Raw genomic sequence first — 21,737 nt, forward strand, 5'->3', positions numbered from 1 at the left:
AATGATCACCAAACTCTCAATCATCACCAAGCCATCTTGGTGATGGCGATCACCAAGAGTAACAAGCACGAACTCTCACTTGACCACGACAAGCCTAATGGAAAGGGTGGATGCACACTTTGCTACTCTTGCTTTCACTAATGAGGCATTTCTCTTGGATTATTAAATCTCAATCACCTTACTAGGACCTTGCTCTTCTTGGCACTCTCAAGGATGTTTCTCAGCTGTTGGAATAAGCAAAAGTAATCCTTCAAGTGAATAGAGGAAGTATTTATACACCCTCATTCAAAACGAACCGTTATGTGCCACTGCGGGGTGACTGGACGCTTCGATCAAGGTTATTGGACGCTCCGGTCAGTTCTCCCCGCCACCGAGCAGTTAAGTTGTGACCGAACACTGACCAGCGTCCGGTTATGAAAACTGCTCTCTGGAACCTTACTGATTGACCGGACTCTAGCACCCAGCGTCCGGTCACTTTGCTGTTCAACGTCCGGTCGGTAGCCGGAACCTAACCAGCGTCCGGTCAGCACTGACCGGATGCGTCCGATCAGGATTCTCTCTCACTGGACCCTTACTGGAGTTGATCGGACTCTGGCACCCAGCGTCTGGTCACATTTCACTCAGCGTTCGGTCGCATCTAGACGACTTTATCTTAATCAAATGAACTGATCGGACTCTGCACCAACGTCCGATCACACCGGAACCAGCGTCCGGTCAACATTTGACCCTCCATTCACTTCCAACTCGCAATCATATGCGAATGAAATTTGCTCCAATTGATCTAAGGGCTACTTAGAAGCTACCTAGTGCTAGATTTGATAAGTGTGCACCACATCTAACCCACTAGACTCACCTAGGTTAAGCTACCCGTCCATACCCCCCTTAATAGTACGGCCAAAGAAAAAACAAAGTCATAAACTACTCTAAGTGTCTCTTCAACACCAAACGACACTTAGATTAGTCCATCCTTAACCTTGTCGTCCATACTTTAAAAACCGAAACGATTTCCATTGTAGGGACATGATAACCATGATTGCCCAATCAATTACCATTACCATGACCTAACTTAATTGCATCTGCACGACTGTTATTTAGGGACGAGGGAGTATAGATTTTAGATAGATTTGTAAAATTTTCACTTACATTTATTTTTCATAAAAATGAATTAATAAAGAAATAAAAAAAATCGTGTTCCTCGAGTCGTTGGCCACCTCGTCCCAACAAGGCCCAACAGCAGCAGCCCAGCGACTCACGGAAGTCACGGGCTCACAGCCACCAGGAGCCCATTCACGCACCGTCGCATCCTCCTCTCCCTGTCTCCCATGTCCCATCCGGCGGCGTCCTCCAGGCTCCAGCGGAGCCACACGCATTTGACGGTATGAAAGCCAGAACCCTAAACCCCCGACCCACTATCTTCCCTACCCGGCCGCCGCCTCTCTCGGCGCTCCGCGGCACGAACAACACCGCCCCCTCCCCTTCCCCACGTTCGGACTCCCCGGTCGCAGGCAGCCGCCTGAATCGTCTTCGTGCTTGCTCTGGGCTCGCCGCGCTGCCGTCTCGGCCATTCGCTCCGGCGTCCGTCTCGACGAGGTTTGCCCTACTCGTGCCCACGAGAATCCGGCGAGGAGGGAGGCCGCACGCGCGGAGTCTATAATGGCCGACGGGCAGCCTATTCAGGTTGGTGTCTGGTTCTCCCAGCTGTGAACCTTGTGTTTTTGATAACCTCCTGACTGTTCTCCTAGTATGGTGTTCTCAATTGGTCTGATCAGCTGAGGAAAGTCTCCTTTCATGATCCACTAGCTCCATAGTTTAGTGAGCAGTAGTAGTTTGTAAGCTTTGCCAAATGAACGGGCTAGGCAGTACAAACACCTATTAACTGCTAGGTGGTTAATTCATACGTAACGTGACAATTGACAGATGAACTTAACGTGATGCAGTGTACTTAAGTTTACTTCACTCCAGGTGACTGAAATCTTACTTTATCAATAAGTTACCAAAATTTATACTAGAAATTGAGACTGGGTTGGGGATTTGGGGTTAAGGTTTGGCGGTTTACCTGTTCTGGCAGCTGTAGAGGGAGACTTCGGGAAGCCGTTCCGGCAGCGAGTGGTGGGTAGGGAGATTTGAGGCTCCGCCTGCCAAAGTTGTAGAGGCTGCCTGGTGGGCGTGGAGGTGGCAGGTCGACGGTGGGGAGGTTGGGGCCACTGGACGAAGAATATCTCTGGGCAGTTGGTGAGGAGAGAGGAAGCATGCACGGAGGAGGAAGGTGCTGGTGCCTGGCGGGAGGTGGTGGAGCGACAGTAGTCGGGGAGCATGTGCATGTGGGGCAGCAGTGTCGCGTCGAATGGTGAGCAGATAAGAAGAGGAAAAGAAGGCACATGATCTGGACCATTAGATTTGGATTGGGCGATTAAAAAAGCGATTGATAAACAAACCAAATTTCAGTCAACTGTTATGTAGATAGACCCATCTGTTCTTCACTAGATATGAATATGATGTGTAGACTTGTAGTGACCTTGTGTCACCCTCTTTACATTTACATTACAGTTTGCTTAAACAGTAGCAACTACAGTGAACAACAAAAGATCTATTCTTAGCACTTAAGTTTTTGATCTGTCACTTTGCAATGAATTTCATATTTAAAGGTGTTCGCACTTAGCTTGCAATGAATTTCATATTTAAAGGTGTTCGCACTTAGCTTGCTGCTAAGCCTTAGGACCTAGTACCATATTGGTCTTAGCCGCTATTGAAGGTTTTGTGCAGTTTTGTTTTTTAAGTTTCAGTTTCCTGTTTGCAGAATGCCATTGCTCTTCCTTTTGTGCTTTACTTCCTTCAAGAAAATTTATTTTCATTGTTTGTATCATTATAATTGAAACTCTTTTTAAAGTTATCTTGCAAACTAAAAAAAAGGGCAGACCCAGTGCCGGAGGCTCTCACATGAGTGGGGTCTGGGGAAGGGAAAAACCGAGGCAAGCTTCCCCCCCCCGCAAAATCTACGGAGAGGCTGCTTCGAACCTGCGACCTGGTGACTCAGTGAGACAGCTCTCACCACTGCATCAGGCCCGCAAAGTTATCTGCAAACTACTAGTTTCATTTCTGAAGACTTTGGATGCCAAGCTATGGTCTTTTGTACTCTTGCGGCTTATTATACTTCCCTATTGTTAAGTGGCTGATGTTACATTATTTACTTCTTGAGCAGGCGGCATCAGAGGAAGTGGATTCAATCCACTTCAGCTTCTATAGTGATGATGAGATTAAGAGGATCAGTATTAAAAAGATCACCAAGTCGGAGCGCCTTGATGCCAAAAACCTTCCTGTGCCAGGTGGATTACTGGACCCTGCAATGGGACCTATCAATGATACTGATACGTGAGTTCCTTCTCCCACTTTTGAAATCCTGCTTCTGGACTTGGCATCTTAGTTATGGTCCTTAGTCCTTGAGATCAGTTTACAAGGAAGTGACATCATATTTCTTATGTTCTAATACCGATTACTATATTTCACCCCCATGGAAAATCATATGGCTTTGCCTCAGTATGTATAAAATATATCAGTATCTTAGAAGATGAGTAACATCTGTATCGTATCTTAAGTTGCTGCTTGTAAGATTATGACATGGTTGGATTTGGTTAAGCCAAACACTGCCAGATGTGCTCTGCACTTCTCGCTGGTGAAGCGAACTGGCACCTTAAAATTGATGCCATACAGTGGCTTAATAATTGATATACATCATTTTGCAGGTGCACTGAGTAGTTTCATTAATTCTTAATTTAGGCTATGTGACTTGTTGATTTATTCGTAGTTGATGACTGGTTGAACAAATTCATGAAACTGGAGTGAGCGCGTATATATGTTTTTGCATCCAGCACTGGGGAGAACATACTCTTTATGGAATATGGTTGTGGTGTATGATGTATTTGTTGTATGGATCTTGGCAAACAATAGAAGTGACATCATTACATGTTTTGATAATGGAGTTCAGGTTTTTCCAATTTATTTGATTCAAGCGAACCTTGTGGGTGTGCTCCCTTGGATATTTGCGTATGGGTGTTAAAAAAAATACATTTCTCTAGTTTCTGACTATGTCCAAATTTTAATGGTCAGCTGCAAGAGTTGTGGTCAGCATTCTGTTCGTTGCCCTGGTCACTTTGGTCATATTGAGTTGGCAAAACCATTGTTCAATCCTTTGCTGTTTATGAGTCTGAAAAACCTTCTCCATGTCACATGCTTCCATTGTCACAAGTTCCGCTTGAACAAGGAACAGGTGAGTCCATTTTCATCTTGCTACTTAGGTTTTCATCTTGGGCTAAGGTTTTCATCTTATTGTGATTTCACTTTATTAGGTTGACAGATATGTGAATGAACTTGAACTTTTAGTAAAGGGTGATATTGTCCGTGCTAAAAATTTGGAAGACTCAGTTAAAGAAGCATATCTTTCTGAGGAAGATGAAGGCATTACCAAGACCGCTTCAGGCGATAAATCATCACCTGTGAAAGACAAGAAAACCTGGACATCGATCCAATTGAAAGAGGTTTTGTCTATTTTTTCCAAGATAATGAAAAAGAGACAGAAGAAGTGTGCAAAATGTGACATGAAGAGCCCAACAATCTCAAGTCCTATATTTGGTTGGCTGGTCAAGGTATACATGATTTTAGCAGTTTTTGGTTAGAGCTTAGTGGTTACTTCTAAATTTTGTGAACATATTCCAAATTAGACTTATTTAGTTTTGTTTGATATTTGCTTAATTCACATGTTTTTGATTAAATTGGGGCAGATACGGATCAGTTACCTGACTCTTACGAAATTTAGACTACTATTTCAATCTTCTTAAAACTGAACCATTCAAAAGTTCGTTAGCAATTACACAACTTAAAAATCTTTTTGCGTATCATCATCAGGACAGGATCACAGCTTCTGAGGATACGAAACTGGAAGTGTTGGTTTTAAAACCTGTATAATTAAAACTTCAGAGTATTTGAACATTAGTATACATTGAAGTATGTAGACACGCATGAATATAAAGTTGAGTTTTCCATTGTAAGTATTTGTGTAAGCCCTTCTCATAAACATTAAGATTCCACCCTGTAATTCCATGTGTTGTCATACACCACTAATGCCTCACTGGCATGTGAACCAAGCCCCACATGTCAAGCACACAATTAGTGTGATATTGTGTGTTGTGTAGTTATTCAGTGGCAGATCATGGATTCTCATGATGCCGTATGTTAGTCGCTGAATTCTTACTTTTGGTAGTAGCTAGAATTCTTACTCTCATCTAGAGAGGATGACACTAGGAGTTGGGGTAATTTTCTGGTTTATTTCTCACACAAAATGCCATGCCAACCTGAGGGGTTGGGGATACATATTTATAGGCTGCTAGCCAGCCAAGCATATGCTAAGATGCCAAGCATATGCCAAGATGCTAGTTCTAGATGCTAAGATGCTGTCCTAGATGCTAGTCCTAGATGCTAGTCCAAGATGCTAGTGTCCTAGATGCTAGTCCAAGATGCTAGTGTCCTAGATGCTAGTCCTAGCTGCAGCCCCACACAGAGACTTATCCATCATTCTCCTCCTAAGTCTTGTGCGTCGTCTTGTGGGAAAGTTGAACCATCCCGGTCCTGGAGCAGAGCTCAAGGAACTTGATCCTCCTAAGAGGCTTGGTAAGCAGGTCCGCAAGCTGGTCCTTGGTGTTGATGTAGCTCGCCTTGATGCTCCTTTCCTCCAAACAGCCTCGGATGAAGTGGTACCTCACCCGGATGTGCTTACTCCGTTCATGGAAAACGGGGTTCTTTGCCAGGGCCAGAGCGGACTTGCTGTCCATCCTGAGCTCCACCGCTCCAGTGTCTCTGCCGAGGAGATCACCAAGCAGTCGAGCGAGCCAGAGCGCCTGAGTCGAAGCGGTGGAGGCCGCTATGTACTCGGCCTCGCAGCTGGACATGGCCACCACCTGCTGCTTGACCGACTGCCAGCTAACGAGGCACTTGCCGAGGAGGAAGAGGATCCCGCTCGTGCTCTTGCTGGTGTCGATGTCGCGGGCGTGGTCGCTATCGCTGTACCCGACGAAGTGTGTCGCCCCAGGGCACCTAGGGTAGTAGAGGCCGTGGTCGAGAGTCCCCGCAACGTAGCGGATGATCCTCTTCACAGCCTGCTGGTGCTCCGTCGTCAGTCGCTGCATGAACCGACTAACGTAGCCGACGGAGAATGCCAAGTCCGGCCGTGTGTGGGCGAGGTAGCGAAGGCTACCCACAAGACGCTGGTACTGCGTAGCGTCCACCTCTTCCGTCGTGCTGTCGCGGCTCAGCTTCAGCCTCTCCTCCACCGGAGTGAGAGCTGGGTTGCAGTCGGTGAGCCCAGCTAGCTCAACGACTCGCTTGGCGTAGGCGGTCTGTCGAAGCGTGATCCCGGAGTCATCCTGGTGCACCTCGAGTCCCAGGTAGAAGGAGAGAGGCCCCAGGTCACTCATCTGGAAGGTGGCCTTCATCTCTTCCTTGAATGCCGCCACCTCCGCATCCTTGGTGCCGGTGATCACCAAGTCGTCGACGTAGACACCCACCAGCAGAGCATTTCCTCCACTGCCCCGTCGGTAGATGGCTGCCTCGTGCGGGCTTTGCTCGAAGCCCATCCCCTTTAGCGTGGAATCCAACTTGGCATTCCACGCCCTCGGTGCCTGCCGCAAGCCATAGAGGGCCTTGCGCAGGCGGAGCACCTTGCCCTCCTTGTCGAGATCGCAAATCCCGGTGGCTGGTGCACGTAGAGCTCCTCCTTCAAGTCGCCGTTAAGGAACGCTGACTTGACGTCCATGTGATGAACACGCCAGCCCTCCTGGGCAGCTAGCGCAAGGAGGAGTCGCACGCCATCCGTGCCATGGGAGCAAAGGCGTCGTCGAAGTCGACCCCCTCCTGCTACACGAAACCTCGTGCCACCAAGCGAGCCTTGTGCTTGACGATGGCGCCGGCTTCATCCCTCTTCAGCTTGTACACCCACTTAAGGGTGATCGCGCGGTGACCACGAGGAAGGTCAGCAAGCTCCCAGGTGCGGTTCTTCTCAACCGCATCCATCTCCAATTGTATCGCGGCGCGCCATGCCGCGTGTCTCTCGGCCTCTGCAAACGACTGAGGTTCGCCGTCGTCACACGCAAGGTGCAACTGCGCCTCCAGGTCGTGAGGCACCAGTCTCGGCACCGGCTGGTCGCCGAGATGGTTCTCCATCGTACGGTACCGCAACGGCTCGCCGTCGTGGTACGCGTCGATGCGCTCCTCGTCGTGAGAGAGCGGAGTAGCGAGCTCAACCGGGCTGTGCTCGACACGAGCTGGTGTTGGAGTAGACGTGCCCGGAGAGGTGCCTGTCGGTGCTGGAGTGCGTGGCGGTGCCGGCTGTGGCGGTGCCGGCTCCTCCGCCTGTGCGACGTGGGCCTGGCCGCGTCGTGGCTGTCGACAGTCCTTGGCTCAATGGCCAAGTTGGCCGCAGTTGCGGCAGGTGTCGTCTCGTGCCGGCTTGTGCTTGCCGGCAGCGCCGCCCTGGGCGCCTCCGCGGGCATCACCCTCGGCACGTCCTCGCGCCCCGGCCTGTGCGCCTTGCGTGGCTTGCCACGCTTGTGGCCGCCTGTCGCGGAAGAAGGCTCCCCTTTCTTCCGGTCACTTTGGCAGGCAGCCCACTGCCCCCGAGTGAGAAGGAGCTTCCCGCCAGTGGTGATGGGCCCCGAGAAAGACTGTGGCTCATCGCTGTCGACGACCTTGAGGCGACCTATCGCCTCCTCGATCGACATCGTGGAGAGATCCAGCAGGGACTCGATCGAGCGAGCCATCTGCTTGTACTTCTCGGGGACGCAGCGGAAGAGCTTTTCGACAGCTCTCTCCTCGCCGTAGGTGTCATCGCCGAACTGCACCATCTTCTGCAACAGAGTGTTGAGACGGAGAGCAAAGTCATCAACGTCCTCACCTGGCTTGAAGGCTAGGTTCTCCCACTCCTTGCGAAGTGCCTGCAGTGTGGACTTGCGGGCGCGGTCGCTGCTGGCGTCCCAAGCCTCCTTGGCAGTCCGCTTGTTGGTAAGCGAGAACTGCATCTCGGACGGGACTGAAGCGATGAGGGCATGCAGCGCCCGTCGATCCTGGTCGTAGTCGACGTCGTCGTACCGGACTGCCTCCCACATGTGCCGCACCTGGAGCTTTACCCTCATCACCGCAGCCCACTCGACGTAGTTGGTCTTAGTGAGGGTAGGCCACCCACTGCCGGGGCCGACGTCCTTGACAACAGCCTGGAGCCCGTGGTAACCACGGTACCGATCCGGGGAGAGAGAGCCACGCTGCCTGTGAAGACTGCGCTCTCCATCGACCCGTCCGCCACCGTTGCTGTGCGCGTCTCCTCCAGGAGCGCCACCGCCGTGCGCGCCTCTTCCTGGAGCGCCACCGCCGTGCGCGCCTCCTCCAGGAGCGCCGCCGGCGCGTCCGCGCCTGTCTGGGCTGCCGCCGCGCTCGTGGGCGTGCGCGGCTGCCCACTGCGCCGCCCGCGCTCGCGCTGCCTCCCTCCCCAGCAGCTCGAGGTCCGCGTCGGCGCTGTCGTCAGCAGAAACGGAGCTGCTGATGCTGCCGCGCAGAGCCTCGACCTCTGCTGCCGCCGCACGCGCTGCATCTGCCGCCGCCGCTGCTTCCGCCTCCGCTCTGGCTGCTGCCAGCTCCGCCGCTGCCAGCCTCGACGCCCTTGCCGCCGCCGCAGCGGTCTCTGCCGCGGCAAGTTCGGCCTCCTGCCGACGCCGCGTGCTCGAGGCGACCGAGCGCTGAGACTGCCCTGCGGACATGACGCGCTACCGGGGGGCTGCTGCGTGGGGAGAGGGCTGCTTCAGACGAGCTGCGCAGAGGGAGAGGAGTGAGCAGGAGCGGCCGGAGCTGCTGCTGCTCCCAGCTGGGGCTATTGCGCGGCTGGGAAAGGAGATGAGCAGGAGATGCTCAGGCTACAGGATAGTACGGCTCCGATACCAGTTGTTAGTCGCTGAATTCTTACTTTTGGTAGTAGCAGAATTCTTACTCTCATCTAGAGAGGATGACACTAGGAGTTGGGACAATTTTCTGGTTTATTTCTCACACAAAATGCCATGCCAACCTGAGGGGTTGGGGATACATATTTATAGGCTGCTAGCCAGCCAAACATATGCCAAGATGCCAAGCATATGCCAAGATGCTAGTCCTAGATGCTAAAATGCTGTCCTAGATGCTAGTCCTAGATGCTAGTCCAAGATGCTAGTGTCCTAGATGTTAGTCCAAGATGCTAGTCCTAGCTGCAGCCCCACACAGATACTTATCCATCACCGTAACTGTTGCAAGTACTCACATGAACCCCCCCTAAAACTTCTAGACAATATACATGGAGAAATGACTTTATTAGCTATATCTATTTTGTGTTGCGTGTTCGAGAAGGAAAAATATATCTATTTTGTGTTGGGTATGGTTAACTTTAATCTTCATCTTGTATTGTCAATTCAAATTCTTGATGGGAAAGCATTTGCTGCATCTTAATTCTTCATTGCATGTGATTGCATCTTCTGATTTGTAGGACACAAGCGCTTCTGCTGTAAGAGCAAATGCAATGGCTGGTTTTAAACTCAAGGGAGATGGTGATGCTCACAACTCAGGGGAAACGGGGGTTTCTGGTCTTGACAAAGAGCCAACTTCACCTGGAATGGTGTCCAAAGGATCAATCAATGAAGTTAGACGCCTTTCTGATGATACAATTAAAGAGATGGTAGCATCATCAGGAAAGAAGCATCTATTGCCTACAGAGGTATGTTTTGTGGCTTCTTGAGTTTAAAAGGGAAATGCAAGCTTTGGAAGCAGATCGCTAAGCATTTTATTCTTGAGGTATGCAAATCATGTATAGATGATTCTAATTGATATTCAAATTCATGCATACATCAAGGGGGAGCTCTTCATAAATCTTAGGGTTCAAAAGCTTTAAATTCTTTTATTATTATAAAAGCCTAAGTTGGTTGTCATCAATTACAAAAAGGGAGAGATTAAAAGTATATTTGCCCCCTATGTGGGTTTTGGTGTATTGATGATATCCAAATTAGGGACTAATATGATCTTAATAAGATATGTCGCAGCTATTAGTCCCATGAAAGATTCAAAGAGTTGATAAAGATAAATGGTATCCCCCAATTCTTGAAGTTGAAAAGGCGGACGAACTCAAAACGCTCTCCAAAGGTTTTAATTTTATTTTTGAGTTTAGGATCCGCCGCACTATAAAGAGGGATACAAATTTAATTGGTCTGAGGAAGATAGAGTGCTCAAGCATAATAGTAAAATCAAAAGAGAGACACTCTAGCACTCCACGACCACGTAGATTATTTTCTGTGACTGTCAGTGTCGGAAGTCCTGACATAAGCCGAAACTCCCAACAGTCAGAAGTCATGACTCTTGCCGGAAGTTCTGACTCCCAGTCACTTAGCCTATGCGGTGACTGTGGATGTTGGAAGTCCCGACATGAGTCAGAACTTCGGACAGTCGGAAGTCATGACCCAAGCCGGGAGTCCCGACATCGGTGGTTCTACTGGCCGGCTGTCTGCGCTCGTCAGAAGTCCCGACATACATCGGAAGTTCCAACTGTTAGAAGTCTCGACCCAAGCCGGAAGTCCTAGCATCAGCGGTGCTTGCTGGTTATTTAACAGCGCATGTCAGAAGTCCCGACGTACGTCGGAAGTTCTGATCGTCGAAAGTCCTGACGTTTGACAAGAGTTCCGACTTTGACTTGCACACGTTGACTTCTGACCCTATATGTACAGTGTTTTCTATTAACGTCGGAAGTCCCAAGATCTACGCCGGAACTTCCAACGTAGATCTGAACGGTTAGATTTTCACTTGGAGTATAAATACCACTTTCTTAACTTCTAACCATTACTGACTCATTTACAGCTGACCCACTTTGTGCTTAAGAGCTCCCAAGCAACTAAAACACCCATCTCCTTCCCTCTTTGCTCTAATCTTTGATTCCCTTAAGGTTTTGAGTGAAAGAAGAGTGGATTAAGTGAGAGCATCACTTTGGCAAGCTTAAGCACTTGACTTCTTCGTCAAGCCGGTTGATTTTGTGTCTATTACTCTTGAGGCTTTGCCCCTAGCCGGCTAGGCGTTGCCCAAGAGCTTTCATCTTATGGAAAAGCATTGGGAAGTTTGTATCACCCTTCAATTTCTTAGTGGAAAGCTCAAGTGACCTTTGTGGTCGCTTTGAGAGAGGCAAAGAGGTGGAAGAGACTCCGACCTTGGTGGTCACCTCAACAACGAGGACGTAAGAGCTTCTTTGTAGAGTTGCCAAACCTCGGGATAAATCCTTATGCCCCGCGTGCTTGTTGTTGTTGTTGTGATTGCTAGAGATTACTTGTATTTGTTTGTCTCTTTCTCTTCCAAACTTTTATTTTAGGGTTTGGACTCGATCTACGGTTTGGAGGCATTACAGCGTCAAGGGAGTGACTCAACATCTTCACCAAACCACTAGGAAGTGATGTTGTAAGATTATTTATCCGCAAAGTTAAATTTGGCACTGCTTTTGTAGTTCACATATGCGTCGGAACTGCTGACGTTTGTATCGGAACTTCTAACAACGTCGGGAGTTTCGATCTAAACGCTGGGACTTTCGACATTGACTGACAGATTTGAACTTAGCATTTGCAGTAAATTTTAGATACACCTATTCACCCCCCCTCTAGGCATTGTTAGATCCTTTCACACACAAAAGTTTAGCAACCTATGTTCCAATCCTACTCTAGCATAGCAATTCTATGAATATAAAGACAAAAATTGAATTGCTCAAAGTAAATGCTTAAAATAAAGGGAGAAGAAGGAACACGGTGATATTTTGCTAAGGTATCGAAGAGTCGCCACTCCCCACTACTCCTCGTTGGAGCACCCACATAAGGGTGTAGCTCCCCCTTGATCCGCGTAAGGATCAAGTGCTCTCTACATGTTGATTCTTTGACACTCCGTCGTGGTGAATCACCCACAACCGCTCACAACTTGAGTTTGATCATCTACAAGCTCCGTCGAATGATCACCAAACTCTCAATCATCACCAAGCCATCTTGGTGATGGCGATCACCAAGAGTAACAAGCACGAACTCTCACTTGACCACGACAAGCCTAATGGAAAGGATGGATGCACACTTTGCTACTCTTGCTTTCACTAATGAGACATTTCTCTTGGATTATTAAATCTCAATCACCTTACTAGGACCTTACTCTTCTTGGCACTCTCAAGGGTGTTTCTCATCTATTGGAATAAGTAAAAATAATCCCTCAAGTGAATAGAGGAAGTATTTATACACCCTCATTCAAAACGAACCGTTATATGCCACTGTGGGGTGACTGGACGCTTCGATCAAGGTGACCGGACGCTCCGGTCAGTTTTCCCCGCCACCGAGCAGTTAAGTTGTGACCGGACACTGACCAGCGTCCGGTTACGAAAACTGCTCTCTATAACCTTACTGATGTTGACCGGACTCTGGCACTCAGCGTCCGGTCACTTTGCTGTTCAACGTCCGGTCAGTAGCCAGAACCTGACCAGCGTCCGGTCAGCACTGACCGGATGCGTCTGATCAGGATTCTCCCTCACTGGACCCTTACTGGAGTTGATCAGCACGACTGTTATTTAGGGACGAGGGAGTATAGATTTTAGATAGATTTGTAAAATTTTCACTTACATTTATTTTTCATAAAAATGAATTAATAAAGAAATAAAAAAAATCGTGTTCCTCGAGTCGTTGGCCACCTCGTCCCAACAAGGCCCAACAGCAGCAGCCCAGCGACTCACGGAAGTCACGGGCTCACAGCCACCAGGAGCCCATTCACGCACCGTCGCATCCTCCTCTCCCTGTCTCCCATGTCCCATCCGGCGGCGTCCTCCAGGCTCCAGCGGAGCCACACGCATTTGACGGTATGAAAGCCAGAACCCTAAACCCTCGACCCACTATCTTCCCTACCCGGCCGCCGCCTCTCTCGGCGCTCCGCGGCACGAACAACACCGCCCCCTCCCCTTCCCCACGTTCGGACTCCCCGGTCGCAGGCAGCCGCCTGAATCGTCTTCGTGCTTGCTCTGGGCTCGCCGCGCTGCCGTCTCGGCCATTCGCTCCGGCGTCCGTCTCGACGAGGTTTGCCCTACTCGTGCCCACGAGAATCCGGCGAGGAGGGAGGCCGCACGCGCGGAGTCTATAATGGCCGACGGGCAGCCTATTCAGGTTGGTGTCTGGTTCTCCCAGCTGTGAACCTTGTGTTTTTGATAACCTCCTGACTGTTCTCCTAGTATGGTGTTCTCAATTGGTCTGATCAGCTGAGGAAGTCTCCTTTCATGATCCACTAGCTCCATAGTTTAGTGAGCAGTAGTAGTTTGTAAGCTTTGCCAAATGAACGGGCTCGGCAGTACAAACACCTATTAACTGCTAAGTGGTTAATTCATACGTAACGTGACAATTGACAGATAAACTTAACGTGATGCATTGTACTTAAGTTTACTTCACTCCAGGTGACTGAAATCTTACTTTATCAATAAGTTACCAAAATTTATACTAGAAATTGAGACTGGGTTGGGGATTTGGGGTTAAGGTTTGGCGGTTTACCTGTTCTGGCAGCTGTAGAGGGAGACTCGGGAAGCCGTTCCGGCAGCGAGTGGTGGGTAGGGAGATTTGAGGCTCCGCCTGCCAAAGTTGTAGAGGCTGGCTGGTGGGCGTGGAGGCGGCAGGTCGACGGTGGGGAGGTTGGGGCCACTGGACGAAGAATATCTCTGGGCAGTTGGTGAGGAGAGAGGAAGCATGCACGGAGGAGGAAGGTGCTGGTGCCTGGCGGGAGGTGGTGGAGCGACAGTAGTCGGGGAGCGTGTGCATGTGGGGCAGCAGTGTCGCGTCGAATGGTGAGCAGATAAGAAGAGGAAAAGAAGGCACATGATCTGGACCATTAGATTTGGATTGGGCGATTAAAAAAGCGATTGATAAACAAACCAAATTTCAGTCAACTGTTATGTAGATAGACCCATATGTTCTTCACTAGATATGAATATGATGTGTAGACTTGTAGTGACCTTGTGTCACCCTCTTTACATTTACATTACAGTTTGCTTAAACAGTAGCAACTACAGTGAACAACAAAAGATCTATTCTTAGCACTTAAGTTTTTGATCTGTCACTTTGCAATGAATTTCATATTTAAAGGTGTTCGCACTTAGCTTGCAATGAATTTCATATTTAAAGGTGTTCGCACTTAGCTTGCTGCTAAGCCTTAGGACCTAGTACCATATTGGTCTTAGCCGCTATTGAAGGTTTTGTGCAGTTTTGTTTTTTAAGTTTCAGTTTCCTGTTTGCAGAATGCCATTGCTCTTCCTTTTGTGCTTTACTTCCTTCAAGAAAATTTATTTTCATTGTTTGTATCATTATAATTGAAACTCTTTTTAAAGTTATCTGCAAACTAAAAAAAAGGGCAGACCCAGTGCCGGAGGCTCTCACATGAGTGGGGTCTGGGGAAGGGAAAAACCGAGGCAAGCTTCCCCCCCCCGCAAAATCTACGGAGAGGCTGCTTCGAACCTGCGACCTGGTGACTCAGTGAGACAGCTCTCACCACTGCATCAGGCCCGCAAAGTTATCTGCAAACTACTAGTTTCATTTCTGAAGACTTTGGATGCCAAGCTATGGTCTTTTGTACTCTTGCGGCTTATTATACTTCCCTATTGTTAAGTGGCTGATGTTACATTATTTACTTCTTGAGCAGGCGGCATCAGAGGAAGTGGATTCAATCCACTTCAGCTTCTATAGTGATGATGAGATTAAGAGGTTCAGTATTAAAAAGATCACCAAGTCGGAGCGCCTTGATGCCAAAAACCTTCCTGTGCCAGGTGGATTACTGGACCCTGCAATGGGACCTATCAATGATACTGATACGTGAGTTCCTTCTCCCACTTTTGAAATCCTGCTTCTGGACTTGGCATCTTAGTTATGGTCCTTAGTCCTTGAGATCAGTTTACAAGGAAGTGACATCATATTTCTTATGTTCTAATACCGATTACTATATTTCACCCCCAAGGAAAATCATATGGCTTTGCCTCAGTATGTATAAAATATATCAGTATCTTAGAAGATGAGTAACATCTGTATTGTATCTTAAGTTGCTGCTTGTAAGATTATGACATGGTTGGATTTGGTTAAGCCAAACACTGCCAGATGTGCTCTGCACTTCTCGCTGGTGAAGCGAACTGGCACCTTAAAATTGATGCCATACAGTGGCTTAATAATTGATATACATCATTTTGCAGGTGCACGGAGTAGTTTCATTAATTCTTAATTTAGGCTATGTGACTTGTTGATTTATTCGTAGTTGATGACTGGTTGAACAAATTCATGAAATGGAGTGAGCGCGTATATATGTTTTTGCATCCAGCACTGGGGAGAACATACTCTTTATGGCATATGGTTGTGGTGTATGATGTATTTGTTGTATGGATCTTGGCAAACAATAGAAGTGACATCATTACATGTTTTGATAATGGAGTTCAGGTTTTTCCAATTTATTTGATTCAAGCGAACCTTGTGGGTGTGCTCCCTTGGATATTTGCATATGGGTGTTAAAAAAATACATTTCTCTAGTTTCTGACTATGTCCAAATTTTAATGGTCAGCTGCAAGAGTTGTGGTCAGCATTCTGTTCGTTGCCCTGGTCACTTTGGTCATATTGAGTTGGCAAAACCATTGTTCAATCCTTTGCTGTTTATGAGTCTGAAAAACCTTCTCCATGTCACATGCTTCCATTGTCACAAGTTCCGCTTGAACAAGGAACAGGTGAGTCCATTTTCATCTTGCTACTTAGGTTTTCATCTTGGGCTAAGGTTTTCATCTTATTGTGATTTCACTTTATTAGGTTGACAGATATGTGAATGAACTTGAACTTTTAGTAAAGGGTGATATTGTCCGTGCTAAAAATTTGGAAGACTCAGTTAAAGAAGCATATCTTTCTGAGGAAGATGAAGGCATTACCAAGACCGCTTCAGGCGATAAATCATCTCCTGTGAATGACAAGAAAACCTGGACATCGATCCAATTAAAAGAGGTTTTGTCTATTTTTTCCAAGATAATGAAAAAGAGACAGAAGAAGTGTGCAAAATGTGACATGAAGAGCCCAACAATCTCAAGTCCTATATTTGGTTGGCTGGTCAAGGTATACATGATTTTAGCAGTTTTTGGTTAGAGCTTAGTGGTTACTTCTAAATTTTGTGAACATATTCCAAATTAGACTTATTTAGTTTTGTTTGATATTTGCTTAATTCACATGTTTTTGATTAAATTGGGGCAGATACGGATCAGTTACCTGACTCTTACGAAATTTAGACTACTGTTTCAATCTTCTTAAAACTGAACCATTCAAAAGTTCGTTAGCAATTACACAACTTAAAAATCTTTTTGCGTATCATCATCAGGACAGGATCGCAGCTTCTGAGGATACGAAACTGGAAGTGTTGGTTTTAAAACCTGTATAATTAAAACTTCAGAGTATTTGAACATTAGTATACATTGAAGTACGTAGACACGCATGAATATAAAGTTGAGTTTTCCATTGTAAGTATTTGTGTAAGCCCTTCTCATAAACATTAAGATTCCACCCTGTAATTCCATGTGTTGTCATACACCACTAATGCCTCACTGGCATGTGAACCAAGCCCCACATGTCAAGCACACAATTAGTGTGATATTGTGTGTTGTGTAGTTATTCAGTGGCAGATCATGGATTCTCATGATGCCGTATGTTAGTCGCTGAATTCTTACTTTTGGTAGTAGCAGAATTTTTACTCTCATCTAGAGGATGACACTAGGAGTTGGGGCAATTTTCTGGTTTATTTCTCACACAAAATGTCATGCCAATCTGAGGGGTTGGGGATACATATTTATAGGCTGCTAGCCAGCCAAGCATATGCCAAGATGCTAGTTCTAGATGCTAAGATGCTGTCCTAGATGCTAGTCCAAGATGCTAGTGTCCTAGATGCTAGTCCAAGATGCTAGTCCTAGCTGCAGCGCTACACAGAGACTTATCCATCATTCTTCCCCTAAGTCTTGTGCGTCGTCTTATGGGAAAGTTGAACCATCCCGGTCCTGGAGCAGAGCTCAAGGAACTTGATCCTCCCAAGAGGCTTGGTAAGCAGGTCCGCAAGCTGGTCCTTGGTGTTGATGTAGCTTGCCTTGATGCTCCCTTCCTCCAAACAGCCTCGGATGAAGTGATACCTCACCCGGATGTGCTTACCCCGTTCATGAAAAACGGGGTTCTTTGCCAGGGCCAGAGCGGACTTGCTGTCCATCCTGAGCGCCACCGCTCTAGTCTCTGCCGAGGAGATCACCAAGCAATCGAGCGAGCCAGAGCGCCTGAGTCGAAGCGGTGGAGGCCGCTATGTACTCGGCCTCGCAGCTGGACAGGGCCACCACCTGCTGCTTGACCGACTGCCAGCTAACGAGGCACTTGCCGAGGAGGAAGAGGATCCCGCTCGTGCTCTTGCTGGTGTCGATGTCGTCAGGCGTGGTCGCTGTACCCGACGAAGTGTGCCGCCCCTAGGGCACCTAGGGTAGTAGAGGCCGTGGTCGAGAGTCCCCGCAACGTAGCGGATGATCCTCTTCACAGCCTGCTGGTGCTCCGTCGTCGGTCGCTGCATGAACCGACTAACGTAGCCGACGGAGAATGCCAAGTCCGGCCGTGTGTGGGCGAGGTAGCGAAGGCTCCCCACAAGACGCTGGTACTGCGTAGCGTCCACCTCCTCCGTCGTGCTGTCGCGGCTCAGCTTCAGCCTCTCCTCCATCGGAAGTGAGAGCTGGGTTGCAGTCGGTGAGCCCAGCTAGCTCAACGACTCGCTTGGCGTAGGCGGTCTGTCGAAGCGTGATCCCGGAGTCATCCTGGTGCACCTCGATTCCCAGGTAGAAGGAGAGAGGCCCCTAGGTCACTCATCTGGAAGGTGGCCTTCATCTCTTCCTTGAATGCCGCCACCTCCGCATCCTTGGTGCCGGTGATCACCAAGTCGTCGACGTAGACACCCACCAGCAGAGCATTTCCTCCACTGCCCCGTCGGTAGATGGCCGCCTCGTGCGGGCTTTGCTCGAAGCCCATCCCCTTTAGCGTGGAATCCAACTTGGCATTCCACGCCCTCGGTGCCTGCCGCAAGCCATAGAGGGCCTTGCGCTAGGCGGAGCACCTTGCCCTCCTTGCCGGGGATCGCAAATCCCGACGGCTGGTGCACGTAGACCTCCTCCTTCAAGTCGCCGTTAAGGAACGCTGACTTGACGTCCATGTGATGAACACGCCAGCCCTCCTGGGCAGCTAGCGCAAGGAGGAGTCGCACGGACTCCATCCGTGCCACGGGAGCAAAGGTGTCGTCGAAGTCGACCCCCTCCTGCTGCACGAAACCTCGTGCCACCAAGCGAGCCTTGTGCTTGACGATGGCGCCGGCTTCATCCCTCTTCAGCTTGTACACCCACTTAAGGGTGATCGCGCGGTGACCACGAGGAAGGTCAGCAAGCTCCCAGGTGTGGTTCTTCTCAACCGCATCCATCTCTAATTGCATCGCGACGCGCCATGCCGCGTGTCTCTCGGCCTCTACAAACGACCGAGGCTCACCGTCGTCACACGCAAGGTGCAACTGCGCCTCCAGGTCGTGAGGCACCAGTCCCGGCACTGGCTGGTCGCCGAGAAGGTTCTCCATCGCACGGTACCGCAACGGCTCGCCGTCGTGGTACGCGTCGATGCGCTCCTCGTCGTGAGAGAGCGGAGTAGCAAGCTCAACCGGGCTGTGCTCGACACGAGCTGGTGTTGGAGTAGACGTGCTCGGAGAGGTGCCTGGCGGTGCTGGAGTGCGTGGTGGTGCCGGCTGTGGTGGAGCCGGCGAAGAACTCATCGCAGCCGAGGTCCTAGCTAGAGAGCGTGGTGCTGTCGGAGTAGCAGGCGCCGCGGTCGGTGGAGGCTCGGGGACTGGGGTAGACGCGCTCGTTGAAGAAGAGCTGCCTACTCCCCCAGCTCCCTCGAAGTGGACGTACTCGACAGTGAAGTCATCGTACGTCGGAGCCGAGCCGTCGTCCACCGCCTTGTCCCACGCCCATCCTCGCCCTTCGTCGAATACAACGTCGCGCGCCGTGCGCACACGCTGTGTCTTCGGATCGAGGATGCGGTAGGCCTTTGAGCCCTCCGCGTAGCCGGTGAACACTCCCGGAGTGCTCCTGTCGTCGAGCTTGCTGATGTGGCCAAGCTCCTTGGCGAACGCAAGGCAGCCGAAGACCCGCAAGTGGGAGACCGTCGGCTTGCGCCCATGCCAAGCCTCGTACGGCGTCCTGTCGTCGAGCGCCTTGGTAGGCGAGCGGTTGAGGAGGTAGACGGCCGACACCACCACCTCTCCCCAGAAGACAGTCGGCATCCCCCTCTGCTTGAGAAGGGCCCAAGCCATCCCCACAACCGTCTGGTTGCGCTGCTCGACGACGCCGTTCTGCTGCGGGCTGTACGGCGCGGAGTAGTGGCGCTGAATCCCCTCATCAGCGCAGTACGACGCAAATTTAGCCGCCGTTGTCGGTGCGCAGCACTCGCAGCTTGCGGCCGCACTCCGCCTCCGCAGCAGCCCGCGAGCGCCTGATGGCGTCCGCAGCCTCTCCTTTGCTGCCGAGGACCATCACCCACATGTAGCGAGAGAGGTCGTTGACGAGCAGCAGGAAGTAGTGTCGTCCTCCCGGTGTGGCCGGTGTCACCGGGCCACACAAGTCCCCGTGCACAAGCTCGAGCCTCTCCTTGGCTCGAAAGCTCGCCCGCTGGGGAAAGGGGAGTCGCCTCTGCTTCGTCAACACGCAGACGTCACAGAGCTGCTCCACATGGTCGAGGCACGGCAGGCCTCGCACCATCTCCGTGGCACTGAGCCGCTTCAGGGCCTCGAAGTGAAGGTGCCCGAAGCGCTCGTGCCACTGCCACGCCTCGTCATCCCGACGAGCAGCGAGACAGAGGGGTTGTGCCACCTGCACGTTAAGGACGTAGAGTCGATTTGCGCTTCTGGATACCTTGGCGAGAAGGCGGCGACGGCGATCGCAAATCCTCATGACTCCATCCTCAACCACCACGCGCGAACCGTTCTCATCCAGCTGTCCTAAGCTAATGATGGAGTTCCTCAACGCGGGGATGTAGTAGACTCCGGTGAGCAGCCTTTGCTCACCAGACACGGCGGTGAAGATGACGAAACCGACGCCCTTGATCTCCATGCCGGAGGCATCCCCAAACTTGATGGAGCCTCGGACGCTAGAGTCAAGCTCGGTGAAGAACTCCCGTCGACCGGTCATGTGATGGGTGGCGCCGGTGTCGAGGCACCACCCGTCAGTCTTGTCGTTGCCGGAGGCGTCGCCGAGGAGGGCGTGTGCTTTTGGCTCGTCAAGGTGGAGGAGAGCCGCTGTGGCCGGTTCCGCTGGAGGTAGCTCGATGCTTGCATGTGCCATGAACAGAGTCGGCTCCTCCTCCTCCGCATATGCGACGTGGGCCTGGCCGCGTCGTGGCTGTTGACAATCCTTTGCCCAATGGCCAAGCTGGCCGCAGTTGCGGCAGGTGTCGTCTCGTGCCGGCTTGTGCTTGCCGGCGGCGCCGCCCTGGGCGCCTCCGCGGGCATCATCCTCGGCACGTCCTCGCGCCCCGGCCTGGGCGTCTCTGTGCGCCTTGCGCGGCTTGCCACGCTTGCGGCCGCCTGTCGCGGAAGAAGGCTCCCCTTTCTTCCGGTCACCTTGGCAGGCGGCCCACTGCTCCCGAGTGAGAAGGAGCTTCCCGCCAGTGGTGATGGGCCCCGAGAGAGACTGTGGCTCATTGCTGTCGACGACCTTGAGGCGACCTATCGCCTCCTCGATCGACATCATGGAGAGATCCAGCAGGGACTCAATCGAGCGAGCCATCTGCTTGTACTTCTCGGGGACGCAGCGGAAGAGCTTTTCGACAGCTCTCTCCTCGCCGTAGGTGTCATCGCCGAACTGCACCATCTTCTGCAACAGAGTGTTGAGACGGAGAGCAAAGTCATCAACGTCCTCACCTGGCTTGAAGGCTAGGTTCTCCCACTCCTTGCGAAGTGTCTGCAGTGTGGACTTGCGGGTGCAGTCGCTGCCGATGCGTGCCGCAGCGATGACGTCCCAAGCCTCCTTGGTAGTCCGCTTGTTGGTAAGCGAGAACTGCATCTCGGACGGGACAACAGCGATGAGGGCATCCAGCGCCCGTCGATCCTGGTCGTAGTCGACGTCGCCGTACCGGACTGCCTCCCACATGTGCCGCACCTGGAGCTTTACCCTCATCACCGCAGCCCACTCGACGTAGTTGGTCTTAGTGAGGGTAGGCCACCCACCGCCGGGGCTGACGTCCCTGACAACAACCTGGAGCCCGTGGTAACCACGCTACTGATCCGGGGAGAGAGAGCCACGTTGCCTGTGAAGGCTGCGCTCTCCATCGACCCGTCCGCCACCGTTGCTGTGCGCGCCTCCTCCAGGAGCGCCACCGCCGTGCGCGCCTCTTCCAGGAGCGCCACCGACGTGCGCGCCTCCTCCAGGAGCGCCGTGGGCGCGTCCGCTCCAGTCTGGGCTGCCGCCACGCTCGTGGGCGTGCGCGGCTGCCCACTGCGCCGCCCGCGCTCGCGCTGCCTCCCTCCCCAGCAGCTCGAGGTCCGCGTCGGCGCCGTCGTCGGCAGAAACGGAGCTGTTGATGCTGCCGCGCAGAGCCTCAACCTCTGCTGCCGCCGCACGC

The 21,737-nt window shown here is 51.0% G+C and overlaps 2 protein-coding genes across 6 annotated transcripts in view; both read left to right on the forward strand.

The window, feature by feature from the left end:
• Positions 1 to 1,359: 1,359 nt before the first annotated feature.
• Positions 1,360 to 11,643, forward strand: LOC136511214 (DNA-directed RNA polymerase I subunit 1-like). The gene is made up of 6 exons (XM_066505375.1): positions 1,360 to 1,677; positions 3,200 to 3,369; positions 4,105 to 4,264; positions 4,344 to 4,640; positions 9,548 to 9,775; positions 11,638 to 11,643. Exons 1-6 carry the CDS (start codon positions 1,654 to 1,656, stop codon positions 11,641 to 11,643), a joined length of 885 nt encoding a protein of 294 aa, XP_066361472.1. The 5' UTR covers positions 1,360 to 1,653.
• Positions 11,644 to 12,898: 1,255 nt separating this feature from the next.
• LOC136513376 (DNA-directed RNA polymerase I subunit 1) overlaps positions 12,899 to 21,737 on the forward strand; it is a 30,524-nt gene continuing 21,685 nt past the window's right edge. Inside the window, exons 1-5 of one of the 5 annotated variants that reach the window (XM_066507382.1) lie at positions 12,899 to 13,217; positions 14,426 to 14,570; positions 14,737 to 14,906; positions 15,640 to 15,799; positions 15,879 to 16,175. In XM_066507382.1, the coding sequence (XP_066363479.1) occupies positions 14,475 to 14,570; positions 14,737 to 14,906; positions 15,640 to 15,799; positions 15,879 to 16,175 (723 nt within the window). In that variant the 5' untranslated portion in view covers positions 12,899 to 13,217; positions 14,426 to 14,474. Of the gene's footprint in view, positions 13,218 to 14,425; positions 14,907 to 15,639; positions 15,800 to 15,878; positions 16,176 to 21,737 lie in introns of those variants that run through there. The other 4 variants (XM_066507381.1, XM_066507383.1, XM_066507385.1 and 1 more) reach the window with 4 other exon arrangements.

This window comes from Miscanthus floridulus, chromosome 16, assembly GCF_019320115.1.
Source record: "Miscanthus floridulus cultivar M001 chromosome 16, ASM1932011v1, whole genome shotgun sequence".
Lineage (NCBI taxonomy): Eukaryota > Viridiplantae > Streptophyta > Magnoliopsida > Poales > Poaceae > Miscanthus > Miscanthus floridulus.

What these genes read in the sequence shown, in the direction of transcription:
- LOC136511214 (XM_066505375.1), top strand. Translation starts at nt 1,654, where the DNA reads ATGGCCGACGGGCAGCCTATTCAG. An exon ending in CCGACGGGCAGCCTATTCAG is followed by an intron (nt 1,678 to 3,199) that starts GTTGGTGTCTGG and finishes CTTCTTGAGCAG; the next exon opens with GCGGCATCAGAGGAAGTGGA. An exon ending in TATTTGGTTGGCTGGTCAAG is followed by an intron (nt 4,641 to 9,547) that starts GTATACATGATT and finishes TCTGATTTGTAG; the next exon opens with GACACAAGCGCTTCTGCTGT.